This window comes from Hippichthys cyanospilos, chromosome 7, assembly GCF_059441005.1.
Source record: "Hippichthys cyanospilos isolate Australia breed blue-spotted pipefish chromosome 7, RoL_Hcya_1.0, whole genome shotgun sequence".
NCBI lineage: Eukaryota > Metazoa > Chordata > Actinopteri > Syngnathiformes > Syngnathidae > Hippichthys > Hippichthys cyanospilos.
Genome location: NC_142375.1, coordinates 1,742,501 through 1,767,718, shown reverse-complemented (window position 1 = coordinate 1,767,718; position 25,218 = coordinate 1,742,501). Strand labels below are relative to the sequence as shown.

The 25,218-nt window shown below is 40.9% G+C and overlaps 2 protein-coding genes across 8 annotated transcripts in view; one reads left to right on the top strand and one right to left on the bottom strand.

Moving 5' to 3' along the window:
- Positions 1-10,632, top strand: part of LOC148420613 (beta-1,3-N-acetylglucosaminyltransferase lunatic fringe-like) — a 40,969-nt gene extending 30,337 nt beyond the window's left edge. For 2 of the 3 annotated variants that reach the window (XM_088419237.1, XM_088419235.1), the window contains 3 exons: positions 6,893-7,158; positions 9,428-9,650; positions 9,901-10,632. The gene's annotated coding sequence lies outside the window, so the exon portion shown is untranslated. The remainder of the gene's footprint in view (positions 1-6,892; positions 7,159-9,427; positions 9,651-9,900) is intronic. The other variant, XM_088419236.1, reaches the window with a different exon arrangement.
- LOC148420611 (protein tweety homolog 3-like) overlaps positions 1-25,218 on the bottom strand; it is a 97,612-nt gene that overhangs the window by 33,367 nt on the left and 39,027 nt on the right. For 3 of the 5 annotated variants that reach the window (XM_088420220.1, XM_088420218.1, XM_088420219.1), the window contains 2 exons: positions 22,479-22,554; positions 16,055-19,997 (listed from right to left, as the gene is read on the bottom strand). The exons of 1 other annotated variant lie outside the window; for it this stretch is intronic. In XM_088420220.1, the coding sequence (XP_088276346.1) occupies positions 19,863-19,997; positions 22,479-22,554 (211 nt within the window). In that variant the 3' untranslated portion in view covers positions 16,055-19,862. Of the gene's footprint in view, positions 1-16,054; positions 19,998-22,478; positions 22,555-25,218 lie in introns of those variants that run through there. One more of the 5 variants, XM_088420221.1, reaches the window with a different exon arrangement.

Here is a 25,218-nt window from a genome sequence, read left to right as displayed (position 1 = left end):
AACAAAGCTTTACCGTTCCGCCATTTTGAAAGAAGTGAGGCCGACCAATAACAGACCACCATCTCCGTGAGGAGACGCCGACAAATAGTAGACCAGAATTGTAGTGACGCATTGCAGGGACGGCAACTGGCAAAATTTCATAAAGAGGGGATGAAAAATCTCAGCATTCCACATCACATCATGTCAGGTTCATCCACTAGACATTTGTAGAAAAACACCACTCAATGAAGAAGCAAAGACACCAAAACAGTTTTATTTGCGCAAGGAGAACGGAATGGCTCCAATCAGTGAATAGTCACACCGGTCGTTCTGCAGTCCTCCATTTCACACCTTGCTTTTTATTCAACACTATCACATGTCAAATTGGAACATATTTGCTTAGTCATTTATTTTGCCCGCTTAGCAGTCCAACCACTCCTCTTTATCGTCTCTTATGGCAGGGGTCTGGCATCATCCTCCAGTTAGAGATCTTAATTATGGCCCAGAAGCCCTTGGCATAGCTGCAAAATTCGACCCCACCCAAACCTTCTTCCACCAGTTTCTTCTAATATGTTAAACAAATTGTACAGTCTCTCGCTGCAAACAGCTTCAAAATGGTTGAGTATATGGTATATGTATATTGTGAGAGCCTCCGTCCTCTACAGAGCTCTGGATGGACCCGGTTGATGTGCCTTTCCTCCCCGACTGGTGTTGTGTATCAAACAATTTGACACTTGACTGTTGTGTCCAAGAATTTATTTCAGCGGCAGTGACATTGAAGAATCTGCGTGTTCAAAACATAAACCAAATTTTAATATTGTGCAAATAAAACAATTTCCCCCGCATGTTTAAAAGTAAAACATACCTGCCGTCAAAACCATTTGCCCTTCCAGTCCAATCCTCCCTCCCCATAACCTGGCACTTATATAGGCTATAGCGCCACCCCATGGAAACAGGTTATATTTGGCCCTTACACACCGGCCCCTAATTGTTCAGGTGGGCCTTACAATTCAAACAACAAACAAGCACAATTTGGTCACTGGCCTTTCCACAGTGCTACCTTTAGTCTGCAATTTCACAGAACGCACCAGACCGTTTGTCTTGAAAGATTTCTAAAACTCTGCCAAGTGGCCAAGATCCACGAAGAGCTGATGAGTCCATGATGACTACAATATCTCCAATTGACAAACTCCTTTTCTTTTGAGTCCACTTCTGCCTCTCTTGGAGCAAAGGCAAATATTCTCTGATCCGTCTTTTCCAAAATAGATCAGAGAGACACTGTATTTGCCGCCATCATCTTCTGACATATTGGTCTTTTGGGTCGAACACCCCAAGTGGTAAACTGGTTTGCCTTTTAAAAGAAGATTGTTTGGTGTGAGTGGCTTCAGGTCATTGTGGTCATCTGACAGTTTGGTTAATGGATGGTCATTCAAAATGGCCTCCACTTCACAGAGCACTGTATGCATGCAGTCCATCATCATCCAACCTTTGCTGCCCTAGGACAGAACTGAGAACTCTTCTCACCAAACGGATCATCCGTTCCCATAAGCCACCATGATGTGATCCTGCTGGTGGATTAAAGCTCCAATGTATGCTGGCCTGTGACAGAACTCCATGAATGTTGTCGTGAATCAAAGCTGCCAGAGAATTCTTCAGTTCTCTTTTTGCTCCAACAAAGTTTGTACCATTGTCGGACCGTAGGTGGGCCACTTGTCCTTTTCTGCTGATAAACCACCTTAAAGCTTTAATGCATGTGTCAGTGTCCAATGAAACCGCAACGTCCAGATGGATGGCCCTGCTGGGGCCATACAAGTAAATATGACTCCGTACTGCTTACAGGTTGATCTTCCTTTCCTCACTTCAAATGGTCCAAAGTAATCTACTCTTGTGTTGGTGAATGGTGGTGGGTCAGGACGGATTCTGTCTGCTGGAAGATCCGCCATCTTTTGCTCCACTGCTCTGCCACTATAACGATTGCAAAAACTGCATTCAACAATGATTTTCCTTACAGCTGCATGGGCCTTGGTGATCCAAAATCTCTTCCTCACTTTGGACAGTGTGTGAGTCCTTCCTCCATGTCCCAAATTCTGATGCACATGCTTGAGAATGAGCAGAGAAACATGCTGGTCATTTGAGAGAATAAGTGGATGTTTAGCTTCCTCTACCATTGATCCTCTACTCAACCGTTCACCGACTCTTAAGAGGCCATCTTCACGGATCCAGTCTATATATGGGATTTTGTCGGTTTACCGCTTGCTTTCCAGATGTTAAAGAAGCAATCTCTTCATTGAGTCTCTGTTTCTGACAGTAGTGAATAATGGCAACCTCTGCCTTCTGCAGATCATCCAGCATCAAAGTACCTCTGTTAATGTTAGCGTGAGCCTTTAAACTACAGCCTGTTTTCTCGATCAACTCCTTTCGAATAACATGGCCTTCAGCCTGAGAAACCAGGTGACTACTTTCTGGAGTCTTTTCCATTCTGAGAAATAGGCCATAAGTTGGCATGTAGGACTAATGCTGCGTGTACACCGAACACGAAAGTTCGCGTCGCTACGCTCATTCACGGGGCTTTCTGATGCTGTTGTACTTTTTGTCCAATTTTTTTTGTCACGCAAGGAGAAAAGAGGAGAGGAGAGGGGAGTGGAGCGAACTTGCTGTGCACTTTACGGTAGATCCTGAAAGAAGAGCATTGCTGAGAACTTTTCTGGGATGTAGCAGAGCCAATATTTTCTCCTAAAGCAACTAAATTCTTTTTTTTAGACTGCGTGTCCCTCTCTTTGCGGCAATACTCGTCTGCCCCCCCCAAAAAAATCAAGTGGCCGATACTGTGCTAAATACTGAGCTTAGCACAGTAACTACGTTTCAACAGCTCTTAAAAAAGGAAGCAAACGCTGCACATACCAGTTGTCCCAAGTTCTCCCTTCCGGTACTCTACAAGCCAGGTGAGTGCTCTTGCTTGGCTCCGTTTTGTATTGAAAGTTCAACTAGCCGTGTTGGATAGCTCCCGGTGACGACAAAGCGGCTGCCATGATTCATTCCTGCTCCCTGCGTGAGAGGTTGAATGTTCCCGAAGTTGATGGGCTGTCGTGACGCAAAACGCGAAAAAAGTAAAAAAAAATTTTAACTTCACGTGACAGGCGAAATTTCGCTTCACGTGACGTCGCACGGAGATTCACGTCGCTCCATTCGCGTCCATCGCGTCGCCCGACGCGCAAACTCCACTGACTACAATACAAAGCCGTCCTCTGTTTCGCCTCGTTCGCGTTCGGTGTGCAGGCAGCATAAGAATTCCTTCTATCTTTATGGTATTTACCATTGCCTCCTTTCGGATCTCTCGATCACATGGATCCAACTGAGACGTCCAACATAGGTTTGGGCCAATACTCCTCTGGCTGCCAAAGAAATGCAGGACCTTTATGCCACCTGCTGCAATTCAGGAAGTCAGAGACCCTAATTCAAGTCAACACGTCATTAGCAGGATTGTCTTTAGAACCAACTTGTCTCCATTGTGAAGGCTTGGATGTTTCTCCGATGGTCAAGATTCTATTGGCCACAAATGTGTGGAAACGCTTGTCTTGATTATTCAGGTATTTCAACACTGAAGTGCTGTCGGTCCAAAATATGGACTCCTTCAAATGTAACTTTAGCTCCGCCTTCAATAGTGAATCCGCACTGACAGCAAGGACAGCAGCCGTTAACTCCAGTCGAGGAATAGTTACGGCCTTCAGTGGTGTCACTCTGGATTTGCCGAGTAGAAAGCTAACCTGGACATGGTTTTCATGATTTAACATTTGGATGTATGACACGGTTCCATAGCCACATTCACTAGCATCAGCAAAATGATGCAATTCGGCATGTCTGGCCCTTCAAATGGGCTTGATCCATCATCTTACATGAAAGGCAGCCAGCTGTCCCAACTCCTCCAACCATGAGTTCCACTGGTGTAGGATGTCCTGCGGTAGGTCATCATCCCACCTGCAACTTCTACATAATTCCTGCTGCATTATTTTCACACGTAAAATGACTGGTGCCAGGAAACCTAAAGGATCATATATTGAGCTGGCAATGGACAGCATGCCTCGCCTGGTAGGAGACTGTTGTTTTAACTCCAACTTGAATCTAAAAGAGTCAGTTTCAGCACACCATAATAGTCCAAGGGCCCTTTCCATTGGAAGTTTGTCCCGGTCCAAGTCCAACTCTTTTAAGTCTTTGGCCCTTTGATCTGCTAAAATGGACTGTAAAACACCTCGGTTGTTGCTGATCCACTCCTCCAAAATGAAGCCCCCTTTGTGACACAATGCAATATGATCTGTTATCATCCGAATAGCTTCTTCCTATGTGACTGAGCTCGTTAGACAGTCATCAACGTAAAAATTGTCCTTAACCGACTGCATGACGTCACCTGAGAACTCAGAGTGGTTATCTTCAGCAGTTTTCCTTAGGGCATAACTTGCACAACCCGGAGATGATCTAGCACCGAACAGGTGCACAGTCAACCTGTATTCCACAAGGTCCTTCGTAACATCCCCAGGCCACCAAAGAAAGCGCAGAAAATCCCTGTCCACCTCATCCACCTTCACCTGGTGGAACATGGCTTGAATGTCGCCCATGAATGCTACTGGTTCCTCTCGGAAACTAGTTAGAACTCCAAACAGTAAGCTTGTAAGGTTAGGGCCTTGCAGAAGTTCAGTGTTGAGAGATACTCCCTTAATGGTGGCTGCACAATCAAACACCACACTGAGGTTTACTTTCCTGGGGTGGTGGACACCATGATGTAGGATACACCACACTTTCCCCTTCACTGTCGCTCCAGAACTGATTCTGCATAGTTACTACTTAAGAGCTTATTCATGTATGCTGAATACTCCTGTCCCAAGCTGTCGTTATTGAGAAACTTTTTTTTCAGGCGCTGAATCCTTTGTCTTGTTAGGTTGTTAGGCAGACAGATTTCCATGTTCTTGAAAGGCAACTTCAGACAATACCTCCCTTGCTGAAGCACCACTGAACTCTCCACAATTTCCAGAAACCTTAAGTCTTCTCTGTCCATTTCACTTTCCCTCACCGCAACTTCATTTAAGTCATCATTGTACTGATTAGCCAGCATTTCTTCCAGTCTGGACACAGAAATTCTGTTCACCGTCGCAGAAGGCATTTCTTGTTCATCAACAATACTGCTTCCCTTCAGAGGGCCGTTGACTACCCATCCTAGTACTGTCCTGACTGCATATGGGCCATCCTTGTGGTTGTTAATAACCTCCCAAGATTCCAATATATTGGGGGCATTGGTCCCAATCAACAGGTCCACATCTGACTTTATGCGTGGGATATGAACATTGGACAAATATGGTCATTTAGCTAGTTTTTCAGCTGTGACCAGGCTTTCAGTAGTGACAGGCATTTTATTTTATGTTAGAACTTCTGGTAAAAGATTCACATCTTTTACCAGATTTTTACCAGTCATTGCTCTCCAAACCGGCTACCTCCAACTAGGTTAAGGAGTATGCTGGGATGACAGCCCTTTGCCCCATGGTACTCAACAAGAAGCTAATGCTTCTGTCTGGGATATTCAGCTGCTGCATTAAATGTTCAGAACAGAATGTGGCTGAATTGCCAGGATCTAAGAAAGCATACGTTGGAACAACATGATTTCCTTTAACTGTTTTTACTTTCACAGGGACAATGGATAAGACACACCTGTCTTCACCGGCCCCTGTGTGTTTAAACAAAAACTTATCACCGGCAATTTCCTTCTCTTTAATCCATAATAGAAGAGGCCTCTCCATTTCGTTGTTGACCGAGGTCCGTCCCCTGGCAAGGAAAGTCATGCCCTTAGAAGACTTTCTTGCAATAATGGCTTCCTTGTTCTTGAGGATTGTACCGATTGTCGAGCGGTTACGGCCATACTCACTAGCAAGTTGAACTATGCGTGCGCCCCCTTCGTATTTTTTTCATTATCTCCTGCTTCGTTTCGTCATCATCCTCTTACTTCTTCCTTTATCGCCGCTTGCAATTTTACGAGCCATGGCTAACGGATAAAAGTTTGCAAAGTCTTCACAATACACGGGCAAGGATCTGAACTGGGCGAGCTCGCGCCATCAGGCATGGTGAGAGAGTTCGGGCAATAGCATATCGGCATGTCTGTGATTGACATGACGCCGGCCAACAGCATATCGATATCTCCGTGACTGCCTTAACCGACCAATAGCATATCGGCATTTCCGTGACATGCGAGAAAAGTTGTTTTTGTTGATGCATCAAAGCGAAAAAAATTATGAGTGCGGACACACTGACCGGCATGTTGGATGTGTCGTAAGACAAAAGGTTTTCGCGTAAGAGGGGAACGCGTCACGATAATGCTAGTCTGCTATTGGTCAGCATCTCCTCACGGAGATGCTGGTCTGCTATTGGTCGGCCTCACTTGGTTGAAAATGGCGGAACGGTAAAGCTATGTTCTATTGCGAGAGGTTACAAAACTGCATTTATAGGGCATTTTACTGCTTAGTTCAAACTTGAAAGGGTTAGCCATGGGTCCCAAGATTGCTAGTGATGTTAAAGAGAGAAGAAGATGATTGGTATAGAAACAAAGCTGGAGAAGAATATATATATATAATATATTGAGTGAAACCCTGAATAGATTGATTGAAGCTTGAATATATTGAATGAAACCCCGAATATATTGATTGATACTTGAATATATTGAATGAAACCCAGAATATATTGATTGAAGCTTGAACATATTGAATGAAACCCCGAAAATATTGAATGATGCTTGAATATATTGATTGAAGCTTGAATATATTGAATGAAACCCCGAATATGACTCAAGTTTGACGTAATCATTGCCGCCATCTTGTAGCCTACCTGTCGTTCGGACTCTGCAAAATGAGCCATTCAGCACGCAATATATTTGCAGCTATTTTAAGCAACAAGGATATCGTCAATGCACTGGCGAATGCATGTACAAGCCAAAATCCCCCAGAGACCCGGACCCAATACCTTACTTCGGACGAAGAGGTCCAGTCTCTATTTAATCGCGGCAGATCTGGGCTTAACGACAACAGGCCAGGCTGCAGTTTCTCATGCCAACCTCAACATGCCATCAACGTCACAGCAATGCCCCACCACAGCCCCTCTCTATAATCTGCGCCCGTTCACAAGAAAGGGCACAAGACGTAAGAGGTAAGAATTTAAAACTAAGCAAGGGCTCTCAGTAGAGTCCATAAAGATATAGACATGCTACAATTTAGTTCTGATCTCCACTAGGCATGTAAAGAAAGTGCGCAGTCAATAAATGCGCCTAGCTAGGCGACTCTTTGCAGGCTCGTGTCTTTGGCGACTTGTAGCATATACACTTTTAGACATTTTCTCTTAATGTTCATGTAAAGTCGAGGATGATGCCCAATAAAAAGGCACGTGAAAACAATTATTTAGGTGAGGCGGAGCAATATGTGGTCTTTGTACAAGTAGAAAATGAGAAAAGAAAAAATAACCTTCAAAGTAGAGCTATTCACAGAAAACTTGTAGAGATGTGTTTGTGCGCCTACATGGTCAGCTTGGCATCGTGTTCAGGTGATTTAATGAAGGTGAAACTCAACGTGCGTTATGGCACTTCGCTCTGACACGGCACCTAGAGTTCAGGGATTGGAGAGGAGCAGCGGGTGCGGGGATTGAATGAACTGAAAGAGAAGCTGTTCATGTAGATGCAATTAGAATCAACCACAACCAGAGCTTAAATTGTGCCGGAGCAATCTTAAGTGTTGTGAACGCAACGCGAAAGCGCACTGGGACGCGAGTGGCCAATATAAGGGGGAAAAACGCTCCGTGACCACTCTGTGGTAACTTTTGCGCACAAGCTAATCCTTAAACCTGCGCCTGAAGATGGATGGATGAAAGGAAAGGTGGAGCAGAGAGAGAGAAAAAGAGGGAGACACACACAGAGAGATAGAGATCGACTTTTTGAACCAATGAGCTGGTTAGTCTGTGATTACAAAAAAGAAAATAAACGCCAGCTAATTTAGTGATGCTGAGTCAGAGTAATGCAGTGTGTGACGTGACTCATCTGTCTTTGTCAGTTCTCAGTCATTCACCCTGTTGTTCAGCCTCTTCAGCTCACACAGATCAGAAAGTCTTAATAAAAGTCTCCACAGTGTTTAAACACTGACAGCTCTCTGTTCTCCAGGACAGTCACTATAAACTGAGGATCAGAAGCTCCAGAAGAAAAACACAAATATGTCCACAAGTTATCCATTAGCGACATTATGTCACAATAACACTTCACACATGACGTCATGTAGAAAAAACAAGAAAAATGATGCCCACTCATTTGCTGTTTTTTAAGTATATGTGCCAGCCTACTTATTTAACTCTATACGTATTGGTGGGACAGGAATCCTTGAGTTGTCTTCCTCCTGATGATATACAGTAGCTGATTGTATCTAAGGTCCATTCAACAGTATCCTACATTGTTCTAAGCAGTTCCTGGCTCCTTAGTCGGTGAAACACCTGCACTAAGATTCACCAGAATGCAGTAAATTCAGTAACTAACATTTTCCAGGTGGTGGACCCCCCCAGACCCCCGATTTAAAAGTGGACTGACTGGGGCCATATTTTACATATATTTCCTAGCCTGAATGATTGTTCTTTAGAGTAAAAGATAGGTATTTTAACTTTAAAATTGACAACATTTTCTTCCGAGGGAGCATACCCCCTAAAGGTTAGAAAGCGGTCTCTTTTTTCATCATACCTGTGTTTGCATCCCTGACACCCATACATGTTGTCAGGGAATTTTATTAACAGTATAAAATACATTTTTGAATGTGCCAGTTATTCAGATTGTTCATTCAAAATGTATAGTTTGACCACCAGATTCACACTGAGTCCTAAAGCTTTAATCAAATCATGTGAGGTGTTTTAGACGGATGGCTCCTTTAACACACCCTGAAACACGCATGCAGTGGTGGAAGAAGTCATCAGATCATTCCTGACACAGGACATTTTCTCTCCCTCTGACCGTGCTGGAACAGCTCTCTCTGGCTGTTCCAGGACCTATTCATGGACAAATTAAGCACTGCCCACAACCATAGATCAATGCAGGCTCAATATTTACTTTAGTATTGAATGTAGATGATTGGTGACACATTGTGACGTTACTCACACAGCGGCCATACACATGCATGGTGAGATTATGCCTGGTGGAGATTACAATGGGATTAATATCTTGTTTTGCTGTATCAATCATCATATAGCCTAAGACATAGATGTTGTCTATCAAAAACAATTATATATATATATATATATATATATATATATATATATATATATATATATATATATATATATATATATATATATATATATATATATATATACACACACACACTGTAAAAAGTTTATTGTCAACATTGCTTGAGTCTACACATAGTTATATAATTTGTTTAATGTTTTTAAGGTTTCTGGCACAAGGTAGTTCACGTTCTATGACTCAGTCCTTTTTCAAGGAGGTAATTCTCCTGCCAGACGACAAAGCTACACATGTACCAAGGCGTACCAAAAAGCTTGGCTTTTTGAAAACGGCCACATGAGGCTGCCTTGGAATTTGGCTGTGACTGGGATTCTGACAAAGTAATGCAGGCCATAACGGCAGCCTTCCAGCCAGCTCTGGAGGGACGCAGGTAACTTTTGGAATTCATTTATCATATTTGTTCCTGTTTTCATTAGATATTTGCAAGAATACCACAGCACAGTATATTATGACAGCGTAATTTTTAGTGCTTGCATGTATTGACACTATATCATTTCCTTTTACTGTAGTGTGCTCTTTTAGCTTCAACAGTTGTGTGACAAAGTGGGCGAGAATTCACCTTTTGTCCCCAGTTTCATTTGACCAGATTACTGTTTCATGTACTGTTTTCTCTCCATTAGGTTACAAATCCTGCTGCCATGCTACAACAAACTAGTTGAGCCATCTTTTACCCCCACACAAACTTTGAATGGATTTCTTGTGAAAAAACTGTTTCATCAGAAGTCAATTTATGTCAGACATGACAGGATCATAAGTGAAATCAGATATGGATTTTGCCATACGCAATTCACCAGGGTTTGGAAGGGTGTGAGAGGTACATTTTTGTATATTGTGTTTTGTAAAGAGCAGAATTTCCATGCATTATGGACCATTTACAGTTCCATGGTCAAATATTTTCATGATGCATACAGTGCATGTTTTACCTTTCCTTTACCAGTACTGTAAAAGTTGAAGTGAGCCCAAATAAAATTACTTCAGCAGAAGCCTGTATTGTATGTATAAGGCCTTCTGCATAACGGTTATGTGTTCCTGCTATGTGTGGACTGGTTCATTGCCAATTCAGCATAAATACTGTAGCAAATGTACATACCTGACCTGTTAGGTCATGGACAGTAATTAAGTACATGTACCCAATCGTTTTTAAATAAGGATTTCAGGACATTTACTTGAGTATTTGCTTTGTGAAATTGTATACAGTAATCCCTCGCTGTATCGCGGTTCATCTTTCACGGGTTCGCTGCTTCACAAATTTTTTAGTGTGGATAAATATTTTTTACAGCGCGTTGTGCTCTGAATCCTGAATGGCTCAGGGGCTTTACTGTCTCAAAATAAAATATTGACGCTGTACTGTATTGGTTTTTCACTTGTCAATTTATTACAAAAGGCAAGAGGATCCAAAAGCTTGCTTTTGTCTCTCCTGTGTCTCTCCTCTAACTGCCGTGTGCGAACGTGCCAGTAAGCACATTGATTGACAGCTTGGGCTCTGGGAGCCGATCACGTGACTCGTAGGCGTGCCAAGAGCAAGCGCACACACTATGTTGACACACAGACAGCAATGGAGAAATGCGCAGCTTTGGAAATCTGACTTTTGCCTTGATTTCTTTAGCAATAGATTCAAATTTCAAGTGTATTGTTAGGATGTAAGAGGCTTCACTTTAATTCGATGTCCAGGCATATCCGTTTATAAAAATCTTGCTCAGAAAAAGAAAGAGCTCAACAACTACTCATAATAATGTGTGTGTTCAGGACGAAAAGGCATAGCTGGGACTGTGAAATATGTGAGTGACAATGTTTCCAACTTTGTATTACTATATTAAAATTATTGTTTTAAAAAAAATTGGGGCTTTAAAACAGGTTTTGATTTTTGGTTTTATTCTATAGTTTAGTATTGCATTGTAAAATTAAAAAAAATAAAGCTGGCTACTTCACGGATTTCACTTTGCGCCTGTTATTTTTGGAACGTAACCCCCGCGATAAACGAGGGGTTACTGTACTTCTCCGCTACATCTCAGTTTGTGTCAGTTTAGGGATCCGGAAGTGGAAACGTTTGCGAATCCTTTGGTTATTCCAAGCAAAAACAACCATGGGCCATATTTTCGTAGTATTTTACCTCTAGAATAATGAATCTGAAGATTGTTCTCTCCACGTCTCCTGTTCTGTAGTAGATCTCTCTGTCTCCACCTCCGAGCAGCAGCAGCTGTAGGTAGGGTATTCTGCTGTACAAGCTATCTAGAGCTCACACACCTGCATTTTGTTTCCACACACAACAGCAAATAGTTATTCAAACATGCAACAAGGTGTTTGTTTACCTGGAGGCGGCGGACACCTTGAAGAAACGAGTAAAACTAAGCACAGGCATAGTCTCGCTAGAGATCAGTGACATCTCGCAAGACTTTGCATAGCGCTCAGTACGCGGGCGAGACTCCAGGTAAACAAACACCTGGTTGCATGTTTGAATAACTGTTCGCTGTTGTCTGTGGATAAAAAAAATGTGTGTGTTTGAGCTGTAAATGGCTTAAACAGCGGTAGAACACATTACCTCTATTTCAGGGGTGGGCAACTCCAGCCCTCGAGGGCCGGTGTCCTGCATGTTTTCCAGTTTTCTCTCCCTAACACACCTGATTTAAACCATTAGCTCATCAACAAGCTCTGCTGGAGCTTGGGAATAATCCTAATCATTTGAATCAGGTGTGTTTGATAAGAGAAAACAGGAAAACATGCAGGACACCGGCCCCCGAGGCCTGGAATTGCACACCCCTGCTCTATTTGATGCTGCTGCTCCGAGGTGGGGACAGAGATCTTCTACATAACACTGAGAACACTCTTCAGATGGTCTTCCTCTCTGAGAAGCAGAATGTGTGCCCATGCCATGCGCTTGTCCATCAACTTCCAGCTGGACTGTTATTTCTGCCAACATTTCCCTTAGACTCGTAGAGTCCTTCTAGTAGGATGAATAATGTTCTCTCAGCAATGTTTTGTTGAATATTATTACTCATAAGCACTACAGAGATATGATCCTCAATGTGACGTGATAATAGTTTCCAAACTGTTAGGTTCATTTGGAGTAGAACCTGTAGCAAAGAAGTTTTCCAGTTCAGTAAAGTACTGGAATATTTCAGCTGATGCCATTTTGTTAAGCTAGCAAATTCAGAAAGCTATCACCTGAAGTGACTTGGGTTCAGTAAAGCTTCATTCCATATATTCAAAGTTTCATTCAGTATAGTCAGGCTTCATTCAACATATTCAAGCATCAATCAATATATTCGGGGTTTCATTATATATTCAAACATCAATCAATATATTCAAATATTAATTTCCTGAATGGCATGCCATATATATATATATATATATATATATATATATATATATATATATATATATATATATATATATATATCTCAAATATATATATATATATATATATATATATATATATATATATATATATATATATATATATATATATATATATATAGATATAGATATATATATATATATATATATAGATATATATATATATATATATATAAGTTAACCTTTTGAAAAGCAGTACCAAAATAGTTTATATCAATATCAGCAACAACAGAAGGTTTTGTCTACTTTGTAGGGGGGTTGGCTTTGCATTGAAACTATGCTACGCTAACCAACTAAATGACTTACACCAAAAGAAAGATAACCTCGCTGTCAACGGCAAACTTTTACATTTGTTTATGAAGCATACAGAAGTATTTTGATCAGTTTATACTTTTTTTTTGGGGGGGGGGCTTTGTTACTGAAGCCATTCATCATTAACCTCCCAAAAAACAGGAACGTATAATTGCACAAGCCAATGATCATATGTATTTTGTGTGTTTTAAGGGTCAATACAAAACATTGTTATAAAGGAATGTTTAAAAGAAACTAATATATTCACATTGGGTCGCTGTGTATGAATAAAGTTTTGTCGAAATTGCGTGTCTTTCATATGAATGTGTGTGAGACATTATAAGTGATGCATTATTAGCTGTTGCTCCAGTATCTGGACACTTGGAGTCGATTTTATTGACTACAATGACGAAATAAAGGATTTTGCGCAAATGTTTGGCTACATTTGACGGCTGAAAGTGGTACTACAACTCCTAAACGTTCCCATTGGATTACAACTCGACTGGGACCACTTCCAGAATCCAGAATGTGTCATGAAAAGTCTCATTGACCAAATTATTGAATACAGTAAAACTCCTCAATAACGAAAAAAAAAAAAAAATCCCCCAGTGTGAAAAAATAATCCATGCATAGAAGCCTTTCCTTTTTTCTTCTTCATACATGGAAAAATCCCACTGTTGGATGACATGAAATGTTTTTGGTTTTTTTTTTCTGCATTTGCATTGCGTTGAAATTCCCTACAGTGAAAACAAGCCTGCAGAAAAAAAAGTTTAGCTTGGTTTACACTTTACACAAAGCATTTACGCAAGCATTTTGCAGCACTTTATACTCGAAGCGTCTTTCCACTGCAGTCAGACAATATTCCCCCATACTAGAGGTGGCAGTAAATGGAGTCTACAGCATACAAACTACAGTGGGTCCCCGATTTACAAGATTAATCAGCGGTTGGGATCGCAACGCGAATTCGCCGTATGGCAGGCAATCCAAACCTATGTTAATTAGCTAATGCGTGTAAAACCCCGTGTAAAAACCCTGCGTGTAAAAATTGGTATCAAAATAGTATAGTAAGTGCTACTTATATATAATATACATGTATACAATTAAATAACATAATAAACAAAAAATATAAAGGATTTATTTACTTTCAAAGTGAAGTGACAAGCTTGTTATGGCCACATTCCCTAGTGAGGGTAGCCTAGGCTAGAATAGGTTAGCGTTCTTCATATTTATTATCTCCAGCTTTGTTTCTATTCTAATCATCTTCTTACGTCTCTCTTTAACATCACTAGCAATCCTGGGACTCATGGTTGACCAATTCAAGTTTGAATTAAGCACTAAAATGCACAATAAATACAAAATTCTCACACGAGATAAAGACTTTAGGCAGCCATCTTTGTGACCCCGTGAGCTGACCAATACCAGACCAGTATCTTAGTGACCCGTGACGCCGACCAAAAGTAGACCAGTATCTTAGGGAGTCGTGACGCCTACCAATAGCGGACCAGCATTGTCGTGCTCTAAGCAGTGATGCGTGTAGTGACGCATTGCCCCTAGTAGACATGCGCGCACTCTGACCATAATGTTTGAGAAGTTTTTATATATTTATTTATTTTTTTTTCCGTAAGGCGAAAAAATGGCGTTAAGCGGAGACAAAAAAAAACGTTGCAGTCCACATCGGAAGACGAGAAAAACGTAAGGCAGGGACATCACAAATCCGAGGTCCACTGTACTCTATAACAGAGGTAGCGAATCCTAGTCGATTCAAACGGTCTAAACAGACTAAACAGTATTTAGATCGCAGTATTTCTTTTCAGATGAATCATGAAGGTGTTTTTACGGGGGAACTTCCATGAGCAATGGTTTGTCTGCCATTGTTGTCCGTTCTAAAAAATTCCGTAAGTTACGAGTTGCGGAAAATCTGTTCCGTGTGGACTACACTAAAGGATTTTAAAATGATATACTGTATTTTAGACCTGTAATTTCATTAGTGATATGTTTGCTCAAGGTTATTTTATGATAACGTCAGATTGTGATATCTTCCCATGCCTACTCACAAACATTCAAAATTATCATATTACAATTGTGATAGATAATTATCAGAATATGTTCAATACACAATCAGACAAGAATAAGCCAAAACGAAACGCTTCGGAAGATCGAGAACACGAACAAATGTTGACATATTGAAGCTGAGCATTTACACACGATACATTTTACTGTGACATTAATATGTTGTTTTTGCTCACTTTGACCATTAAATTTTGTTTGGAGTACCAAAAATTGCACACTAAAAAGCAATACTCCAAACATTTCCGTTGGGACTGATAGTTTTTTAGTGTCTTGAATCCCAGGGAACCCAACAATTTTCAGAGGTAACAATTTGCTTTTTGCTATTGTGAAAAGTCCCATGTTGTGATTTCATTGTAGAGTTCTACTGTATTTACTGTTATACTCAATACTATTGAAGACTAAAATATTTCTATATTTATTGTTGGGAGACTTGCCTAACTGCGTTGCCAGCTACCAGAGAATGAATATGTATAGAAAATTCTAGTTAATATGATCAACTCAAAATTTGACAAAAATGTTTGAATTTTGCCATTAAAGTACTGTCTAAAATGCCAAATAGAGTATATAATTGAAATATAAGGCCATAAAACATTTATTTCAAAGCAAAACAAATAACTGAAGCAAATGCAAATATAAGACATTAAATATTGCAACTAAAACTACTCAAAACATTGAAAGCAATTGACCTTACTTTAACACTTTTATTTATTTATTTATTTACAACTAAATAGTCAAATTTTGGTGTTGTATGACCGCCAATTAAATATGTATATAAAATACTATGATCAAGATTACAATCAAAATATTTGTCGATGTTTGCACTTCATTTTTCTACATAAATACACACACTAAATATCGTTAAATCTAACAGCCTTTAGTTTTTTTTTTTAATTTATATAATCAAAATACCACTTGTATTGTAATTAAATGACTTAATAAGAATACTAGCGGTGCACTGTTGGCAAAGCCATCATACATTTTATGCAAATCAACAGACCATATTCAATTCATCTAATGACCACTACATGGTAATCAAAACAAGTCAAACCTGAGACCAAATCAATGTTAAAGTACCTTTAATGTTATATTTTGTTTTGTTTTTCAACATTTATTTTCCAGCTTGAATTATGTCGTGACCACAGTTTGGACATGTACATCATTAATACTTTGTTTCTTTCTTAGTGGAATCATGGAGAAAAAAAAATAAAACAGCTGTACTGTAGAAAAACATCTATCTTGTCCCCCCCCCTTTTAACGTTCAATATGTTATAAGACAAGAATAAAAAAAAAAAAAAAAAAAAAAAAAAAAAAAACATGTTGGTGATTTCAGGATCATGGAAAGATTTTAACAACATTATGAAAGGCGTCAAACCCTGGTTGAACATAGCACGACGCAGTTAAGGGGAATAGTTAGCCTATAAAATGAAAGATTGCCTCGCTAATACGAGAACTGGTCATTAAATCCACTAAATCAAATGTGCTAATGCTGTAGAGGGTCGCAAATTAGACAACCCTCCAATCTGACTACGAAGCTCTCACGATGCTAATATTTATATGTCTACGGCAAATGATTAAAAAATGCTCGACAATCTGCTGTTCTCATTAAAACAAGGTTAGCCTTCTTGTACAAGCACTAAAAATTGTGATTTGTACATATGTAAGAGAAAGCTAGCATATACGCTAACGTCCTTTCTCAGACAAGGTAGCATTTTTTGCTAGTGGCACTTTGCCAAGCAGTCATTTGCGACGTGTGTAAAAATTATGTTGCGTTTAGTTTTTAAAGTTGTTGTCACGTAAACAAAAATAGTGTGTGTGATATCATAAAAATGTTCTTTCATTTTAATGGCAAAATTGTACAAATGTAATGCAAGGAAAAAGTGGACGTCAAAATAACCAACTAAACGCTAAAACACAATGCGCCGCCTTAGTCTATACATACGTGCAGAGTGAAACGTATGTGTCTTTCTTCGCGCAGTGACTTTGACAACTACTGGCCTGGCATGCATGACTCATCGTTTTTAGTTGTGAGGTGTATCTTTTATCTTTTTAGCCTAAAAAAAAAAAAAAAAGAAAAAACTTTTGTTAGGTTGCTATTGTGAAAATGTATGCATGTGGTTGTGTACAGTGTTCCTTCGCTAAATGGCGCTTTGGTTATTGCCGCTTCATCGCAGATTTTCATTTGGGACCATTTTTAAGAGTACATACATTAAATCCCAGATACTTAAGTATTAAATCCATGTTTAAGTACATTAACCCCTGAGTGTCCGGGGATTTATTTCACTCGGCCTAATTATCACCCAACTTGGGCTGACTTTGAAAGGGTCATAACATAGTCAAATATGAATATATATTTACTTTCAACCCCTCAAAATATTCAGTAGCATCATCTCTATCCATACACACGTAATTTTTTTTGGAGGGGGGAACCTATGCCCCCTTTAAGTACAAAAAAAATTAAAAATGCGATAATAGCAAAAGTAACTATGCTGTATATTTATATAATTATGAAATTTGAATAGTAATATTTATTGTCATAATGAGATTATTATGACTTTTGAAGACTTTTGCACTATGGGAGTCCAGGCTAAGCCAATCATTAAAGTCTTTGAAAGATTTGCAAATGTCATAAGTTGGTTGCCTGCGCCACCCGGTGGTTTTGGGGTGTCAACAGCAAAATTTCTATTGCGTGCCGTTTGCGAGTTGCCGTTGAAAGGATTAATGCCAAAAATTGGGGGAAATGCCTGATAAAACATCGTGTTTTCAGTATGTCTAAAATTGACAATATTTCCAATTTTGAATGGCAGTAAATGAGCCCAGCATGGGCTAAATTTGATACTGATTGGGTGTACTTCTCAACCTCCCATTTGCAAGCATTTAGAAGGGACAGCAGGACTGCATGTTCAAAGTTGACATGTTTTGACAATTTATGCAATATTTTGCCCTCCTACTGTTTTTTTTTCTATGCTTTTTATTTGATATCACGCATCAAAAATAAAAAGTCTGAGTTGGGTCAAAAATACCCCCAGGGGTTAATTAATTGATTGAATGTCGCGACTACATGAATTCTGATTAATAACCAACTTTAATACATGTTTAGCTTGCTATTTTCCTTGATATTTTTACTCCAGGTAAAAAAAAAGATTGATTTTACATTGTTTTTTTTTAACTGTTATTTGTGTGATTATGGGAAGACATGAACAAGGTAACACTGTATGTGAGTGTGTCAAAATGCCTACAAATGTTAACAATAAAATCCTAAAACACACTGACGAACAAACGTCTGCTCAAGCATTTCAGTGGTGATGGAAAAATGAAGCTTTGTGAAGCACTTTGGATAGTATCTTTGCCCCTCTAGATGGCGCTTAAAAAAAAAAAAAAAAAAAGCACTGGAAATTAAATACATTTCCATTGCATTAGCCTTTCATCTTTAAACAAAGAGCACCATCTATACAGGGTCAAAAATAATCACAGGAGCTTCACGAGGCTTTGTTTTTCCATCTCGACATTTTAGTGTGTGTGTGCATGTGTGCAGAGTCCAGATGTCTCAAATGTAAACAAAGTTGAATAAAATGTGATGTAAACCAGTGGTCCCTAACCTTTAGATCACCGTGGCCCGGTCAACGCCTTAATTTTGGAGTGCGGACCGGGGGGGGGGGGCTATCTGCTCTAAAAAAAAACACATCATCCTTGTCACTACGCCTCAGATTTTTTCTTTCGACAAGCCAGGCGAGGGCTCTTGCTTGGCTCTGTTTCGTATTGAAAGCTCAGCTGGCTGTGTTGTATCACTCCCGGTAACCGCAAAGCGGCCGCCATGATTCATTCCTGCGCCCTGCGTGAGCCGTTGAATGTCCCCGAAGTTGAATGGTTGTGGCGACTCGAAACGAGGAAAAAGTAAAGAAAAAAAAACTTCACTCAAAAGGCGCTTCTTGTGACCGCGCGCGGCCATTTGCGTCGCTCCATTCGCGTCGCCCGACGAGCCTTCTCGCCCAGTCACGCAAACTCCATTGACTACAATACAGGACGCTCCGCTTGTTCGCCTCGTTCGCGTTCGGTGCACGCGCACCATTTAACTAAATCATCTCCAAAACATTATTTCATGTGCATCCCACGCGGCCTGGTACCAGTTGATCCACGGACCGGTACCGGTCCGCGGACCGGGGGTTAGGGACCACTGATGTAAACCACACCACGGTTATATCACATGCACACACACAGACACACACACACACTGATGCATGAGCGCACACATACACACACTACTATGGTCTTTACATAGTGTTCAGGAGCAGAAGCAACGCTGGCAGTGTCCCATTTCGCTTCCAAAAAGTCACCTCAAAGAAAAAAAACTGTGCTTATGAAGGGCTCCAAAAACAAAACAAATAAAACGTTTATCACAGTATCACTTGTGGTAAAATATTTGAGGGGGGAAAAAAAAAGGTTTTCTCTCGCCGGCTCATGTTAGCACCAAGCAAAAAGTTTTCTGCTTTTTTCAGAGTCCTTCTTCCTGTTATCCTTCCCATTTATGTAGTTACATATTTAAATGGAAAGCAAGCGTTTTCCCCAGCATCCTTTTCAGGCACCTTTGTAAATGTTGGCACGAGGTCAGCCTCTCGGTTGAAACGCTCCCGAGTGCTTGACTTCCAGAAAAAAGATGTATCGACGAGTCTCAGGTGTTATGATGTTGATGTTAGCCTAAACAAGTGTGTGTGTGTGTGTGTGTGTATGAGAGAGCGAGAGAGAGAAAGAGAGAGAGAGAGATAGATACAGCCACAAAAGTGCACGGCACAGCACATCACCAGTTATGAAATTAGTAGTGGAGTTACGATTCATATTTACAACTTCTGTACAGTGTGTGCAAGGATGTTCACTAGTGGACCGAAGACTGTGGCCTGGCGGCGGCGTGGGGCCGGCTGGCCGGGTCCAGCTGGTCATTGGGGACGGAGCGGCGGCTCTGGTCTGGGCGGTTGGTGGCCAGGTACTTGGCTCTCATACTGGAGGTGTACTGAGGACCGCCAGGAAGGTAGTGGCAGTAGATGAAAAGGACAGAAAGGAAGAAGACCAAAAAAGATTGATTTTCAAATGGAATAAATGCAGTTGAGCTGTGATTAAGTTGGGGAGGGGGTACGAGGTGAAATAGGAGGAGAGGAAGGAAGATGCTAAGTGAAACCAACAGGTAAGTTGGCCAGTGGTTGATTGGGTACTAGATGGTTAAGTGAGCAGGTAGGTAGGTCGGTCAGTAGCATGGTCTCACACATGGATAGGTTGGTTGCTCAGTCGATCTGTATACTTGTGGAACTTATGCTTCCGTTGGTCGGCAGGGAGATAGGCGAGTAGAAGAGTAAGGAGAAAATTGGTTGCTTGGTCGACCAGTCAGTGGGTTGGTTGTTAGGTAGATAGGTACAGTAGCTCCCTCGTGAGCTAGGTAGATAGGTAGGTCTCAATCAGTCAGTGGGTTGGCAACTATGTGAAACACTTGCATACGCAGCTAGCTAGGTATGTATGTATGTAGCTAAGAAGGTAGGTTAGATTGAACACATAAGTAGATTAAGAGAAGGGGTAGAAAATTTGAAGAGGAGAGAGAAAATTGGTTGGTCAATCAGTTGGTCGGTCGATTGAGAGGAAAGTGAAAAAAAAATTGTCTGGTTAATCAGTCAGTGGGTTGGTAGGTACATGAAACACTTGCATACTGTATGTAGTTAGATTACAAGGTCGGTTGGTATTTAAGTAGGTAGGGTAGAACTCATGAGTAAATTGGTAGTAAGAGGTAGCCAAGTAGAAAAGTAGAGAAAATTGGTTGGTTAATCAGTTGGTGAGCAGTTTGGGAGTAAGGTGAAAGAAGATCATTTGTTTGATTGATCAAACAGTGGGTTGGAAGGTATGTGAAATACTTGAGCATATCGTTAGATAACTAGGTAGCTTGGTCATTCGGTGAGTTGGGTGGAACTCACAGGTAAGATGGTAGAAAGAAATAGCCAAGTAGAAAAGTACAGAAAATCGGTTGGTCAATCGGTTGTAAGGTTGGTAGAAAAGTGAAAAACTTGGTTAAGTAGGCCAGTGGAGTACATGGGTGTATCGGTAGAAAGAAAGCTAGGTCGAAATGAGAGTATGTCGAGAGGAGCTCAATGTCAGTGGGTGGAACACATGGGTAAGAAGGTCCTCGGCAAGGTCGTCAGGTGGATGAGGTTGGTAGGCAGGGAGGTAGGTAAAAAAAAAAGTAGGGAGACGATCGATTGATCAATCTGTCAGTCACTCGTTGGATGGATGGAACACATGGGTGAATAGGTAGAACACGAGTACGATGGTAGATAGGAAGGTAAGGTAATCTGTTTGTTATCTCGTTGGTTTGTAGGTAGGGTGGAACACGTGTTAAGTTGCTCAAACGGGAGGTAGCTAGGAAATCATTGAGTTCTTAACAGTCAAACGTGTAAGATATATAGGCAGAAAGGTAGCGAGGAAATTATGTTGGTGGGCCATCGATCATTAGGTGTGTGGAAAACATGGGTAACTAAGTTGGTAGGCAGGGAGAATATCAGTTGTTGCTTGCTTTGGAATTTGAACAGTTGGCAAGTATGTATAGGTTGGGATATCAGTTGGTCAGTTGATGCCACAGCAGAAAGTTGGAACATTTCGGTATGATGGTGAGTGTCCATCGCCCATCTGATCAATGAGCACACATGGGTAAATTGGTAAAGAGGGTGGTAGCTAAGCAGCTAAGTACTGTAGACAGGTCAGGTGGAACAGTGGCTAAGTAGATGAGTGGAACACGTAGCTGTACCAAGTCGGTAGGCAGAGAGGCAGGTCGGTTTACCTCGGTGGTCAGAACAGTCAGAAAGTCGGTATGTGGTGGAACACATGGGTAAGTTAGTGGGTGGGTAGGTTAGGTAGATGATTGACAAATATTTGGATCAGTCATTTGGACAGCCGGGGTTTGATTACATTGATTAATTAACAATCAATCAGGTGGAGATGATGTTATTGTCAATGACTCCTTTATTAAATGGTTAGTGCTCTAGTTCTGACGTTAGCCTGCTTACCAGTTAGCCGCCGAGCACCTGCTACATCTAGATAGCATGTAGCATGTGCACTCCGTAACAAGGACACACATACATCTCCACTCAAACGCACACAATGACACACTTTGGAGGAAGAGGGCAGAGTTGGGTTGGTCTTAGGGGTAGAGGGATGGGGGTGGGACTCGTTTGAAAAACCTCACTTGGACTGCCCCTTGTCAACCCGCAGACATCAGAAGTAGAGACTTCCCCGTTCCCATTTTCCCAGGCTGCCAAAATGACCCTGATCCGGACCGTCTACCTTCCAATATCCACGCTTGTACCACGGGTGACAAACATCCAGTTCTTAGTTCTCCAGTGGCTTATTGGAAGGCTACATGCGTGCGGGGAGTTGGGTGGTGGTGGTGGTGGTGTGCGTGTGTGGAGGGGGGAGGGGGGAGGGGGGGGGGGTGTTCTAGAAAGTGTGAACTTACAGAGGGTGGAGGGGACTCCCTGCCAATCAAGGGGGTGTTCTCACACCGAGGGGTCTGAAAGTTTGCGTTCTGGTTCCTGCGTTGTAGAATAAGAGGTTACTGCTGGCGACAGGTAAAGTGCTAGTGGATTGGCGTACTTAACTGCAGCATGTCCACGCTAGCAAAATTTGACCTAAAAAGTTCTAGATGATTGTCGTTTGGATTCTGGGTTTGTTGGTATGAAGCAGGCGGGAAAAGCTAAGCTATCAAAGTCATCAAGACACGTTTCCACCAAGCCGTACAGAAGGGTCCGTGTGTGCAGAGATGGGATGGAACCAATCATGTGATGAATCACGTGTTGCCACTTTGCTACCCTACTACTTTGGCTAACACTTATAGTTAGGGTAACAAAAATTGGTACTCAACAAAAACTTTTTTTTTTCCATATCATCCATCGGGATGCTAGAATGTGATACTCGACAGATCGTTTATATAAGCATCATTCACTGGAATGGAACCTCAAAAGTGGGATCTGAAAAGAGGTACTCCACTATCGAGGCTGATACCTAATTACAGAGTACCAAAATGTGGTCTTCAGTCATAATGGTACTACAGTTAATGTGGTACTGCCAGAAAGGTACACTCTAATTAAGGGTGGGGAAAAAAAAGACTCTTGTTCTATACCATTGCCGCGCACAGTTGCCAAAAAGTGGTACACTACCTGTCACATAATTTTGTATATCCTACCACTGAAAATGTAGTTTGCTAAAAAGTGGTACACCTGTTTTCTTGATGCCTTACGACTAAAAATCTAGGGTGCCGAAAGTCAAGTACAATTGCAGCTGGAAACCTAAACTTAAGGTACCAAATTAGTGGTACACCATAAATACTCAGCTATTTTGGTATCTAAAGGTGGCACATCATTATTTTGGTGTGCTTTCGCAGTGGAACGCGTACCAAAATGTGGTTCCCCAATACTAGGCAAAGCATCTAAATAAATGGTACCCAAAGAAGGAAGCCACTTGTACTTGATATATTTTTTACTTTTTACTGATGATTGGTGTACTAAAACTGAATATACAGAATCCCTCGCTCTATCACGGTTCATCTTTCACGGCTTCGCTGCTTCACAGATTTTTTACAGTGTGGATATTTTTTACAGCGCATTGTGCTCCGAATCCTGACGGGCTCAGGGGCTTTACTGTATTCTAGAAATAAAATAATGACGCTGTACTGTATTGTTTTTTTTACTTGTCAATTTATTTCAAAAGGCAAGAGGATTCAAAAGCTTGTTTTCGTCTCTCCTGTGTCTCTTCTGTAACCGCTCTGTGCGCTCAGCTCCGCACACGCTCACACATTACCAACATGCTAGTAAGCACATTGATTGGCAGCTTGGTCGCCGATCACGTGACTCGTAGGCGTGCCGAGGGCAAACGCACACACTATGTAGGCACACAGACAGCAACGGAGAAATGCGCAGCTTTAGAAATCTGACTTTTACCTAGATTTCTTTTGTAATAAATTGAAATTACAAGTGTATTGTTATGATATAAGATACTTCACTTTAATTCGATGTCCGGGCATGTCCGTTTATAAACATCTTCTTGCTCGGAAAAAGAAAGCGCGCCAACAAGTACCCATAACAATGTGCGGAGTCAGAACAAAGATGCACAGTTAGGACTGTGAAATATGCAAGTGACAATGTTTCCAATCTTGTATTACTATATTTACTAATTACTTATTATTTACTAATTACTAATTTTGGGCTTTAAAACTGGTTTTGATTTTTGGTTTTATTCTACAGTTCATTATTGCATTGTAAAATCATTAAAAAAAATAAAGCTGACTACTTCTCGGATTTCACTTTGTGCGTGTTATTTTTGGAACGTAACGCGCAATAAACGAGGGATTACTGTACTAATATTGGAATACCCCTGATAGTGGGTACCAAAAATTGTGCCCAATCACTGCAGATAAAGCAGGCCAAAAATTGGTAATTGACATACCAGTTATTCATTTTTTTGTTTCATTTTTCATGCAAAACACTGATGTGAAGTACCAAAGGTGGAATTCTACAAAACAAAACAAAAAAATTGGTAAAATGTGGCACTTATGTATTGTAGCACTATGAAAGTCTCCCTGATAGTGGGTATCAAAAATTGCGGTGCTCTATCGCAGCAGATATGGCAGGCCAAATATTGATAGAGGAGATATCAGTTATTTATTATTGTTTTGTTACATTTTTGGTGCCTTAACACTGACTATGAGCTACCAAGGGTGGAATTGTAAGCATTTTTATTTTAAATCCAACAAACGGCCGGCGGCAGGATGCCGGGTTCCAAAAAGTGGCACTCAGGTAGCATACCACTATGAAAGGCTCCTTGGTCGTGGGTACCAAAAATTGTGGTGCCATAATCACTGCAAATACAGCAAGCTAAAATTTGGATGTGGACATACCAGTTTTTTATTATTGACTAAAGGGTACCAAGGTGTAATTCTAACCATTAATTTTTTGTGTGTGTAACCTACCACAGTAGCAGGCAGCGAGATGTTGGATTCAAATTTAGGGTGCCCAAAATTGGTAACGGACATATCAATTATTACCATGATTTTCCAAAAGACCCCCCCCAAAAAAATGTAATGGGTGCGTCCTACAAACGGTAACTTAAAAAATGTGTTGGTTTTTTTTTGGACTCCATTCGAGAAAGATTGATGTATCAGCCACATGCAGTAAGCAGTGTTTTGACGCACAAATGTGCAT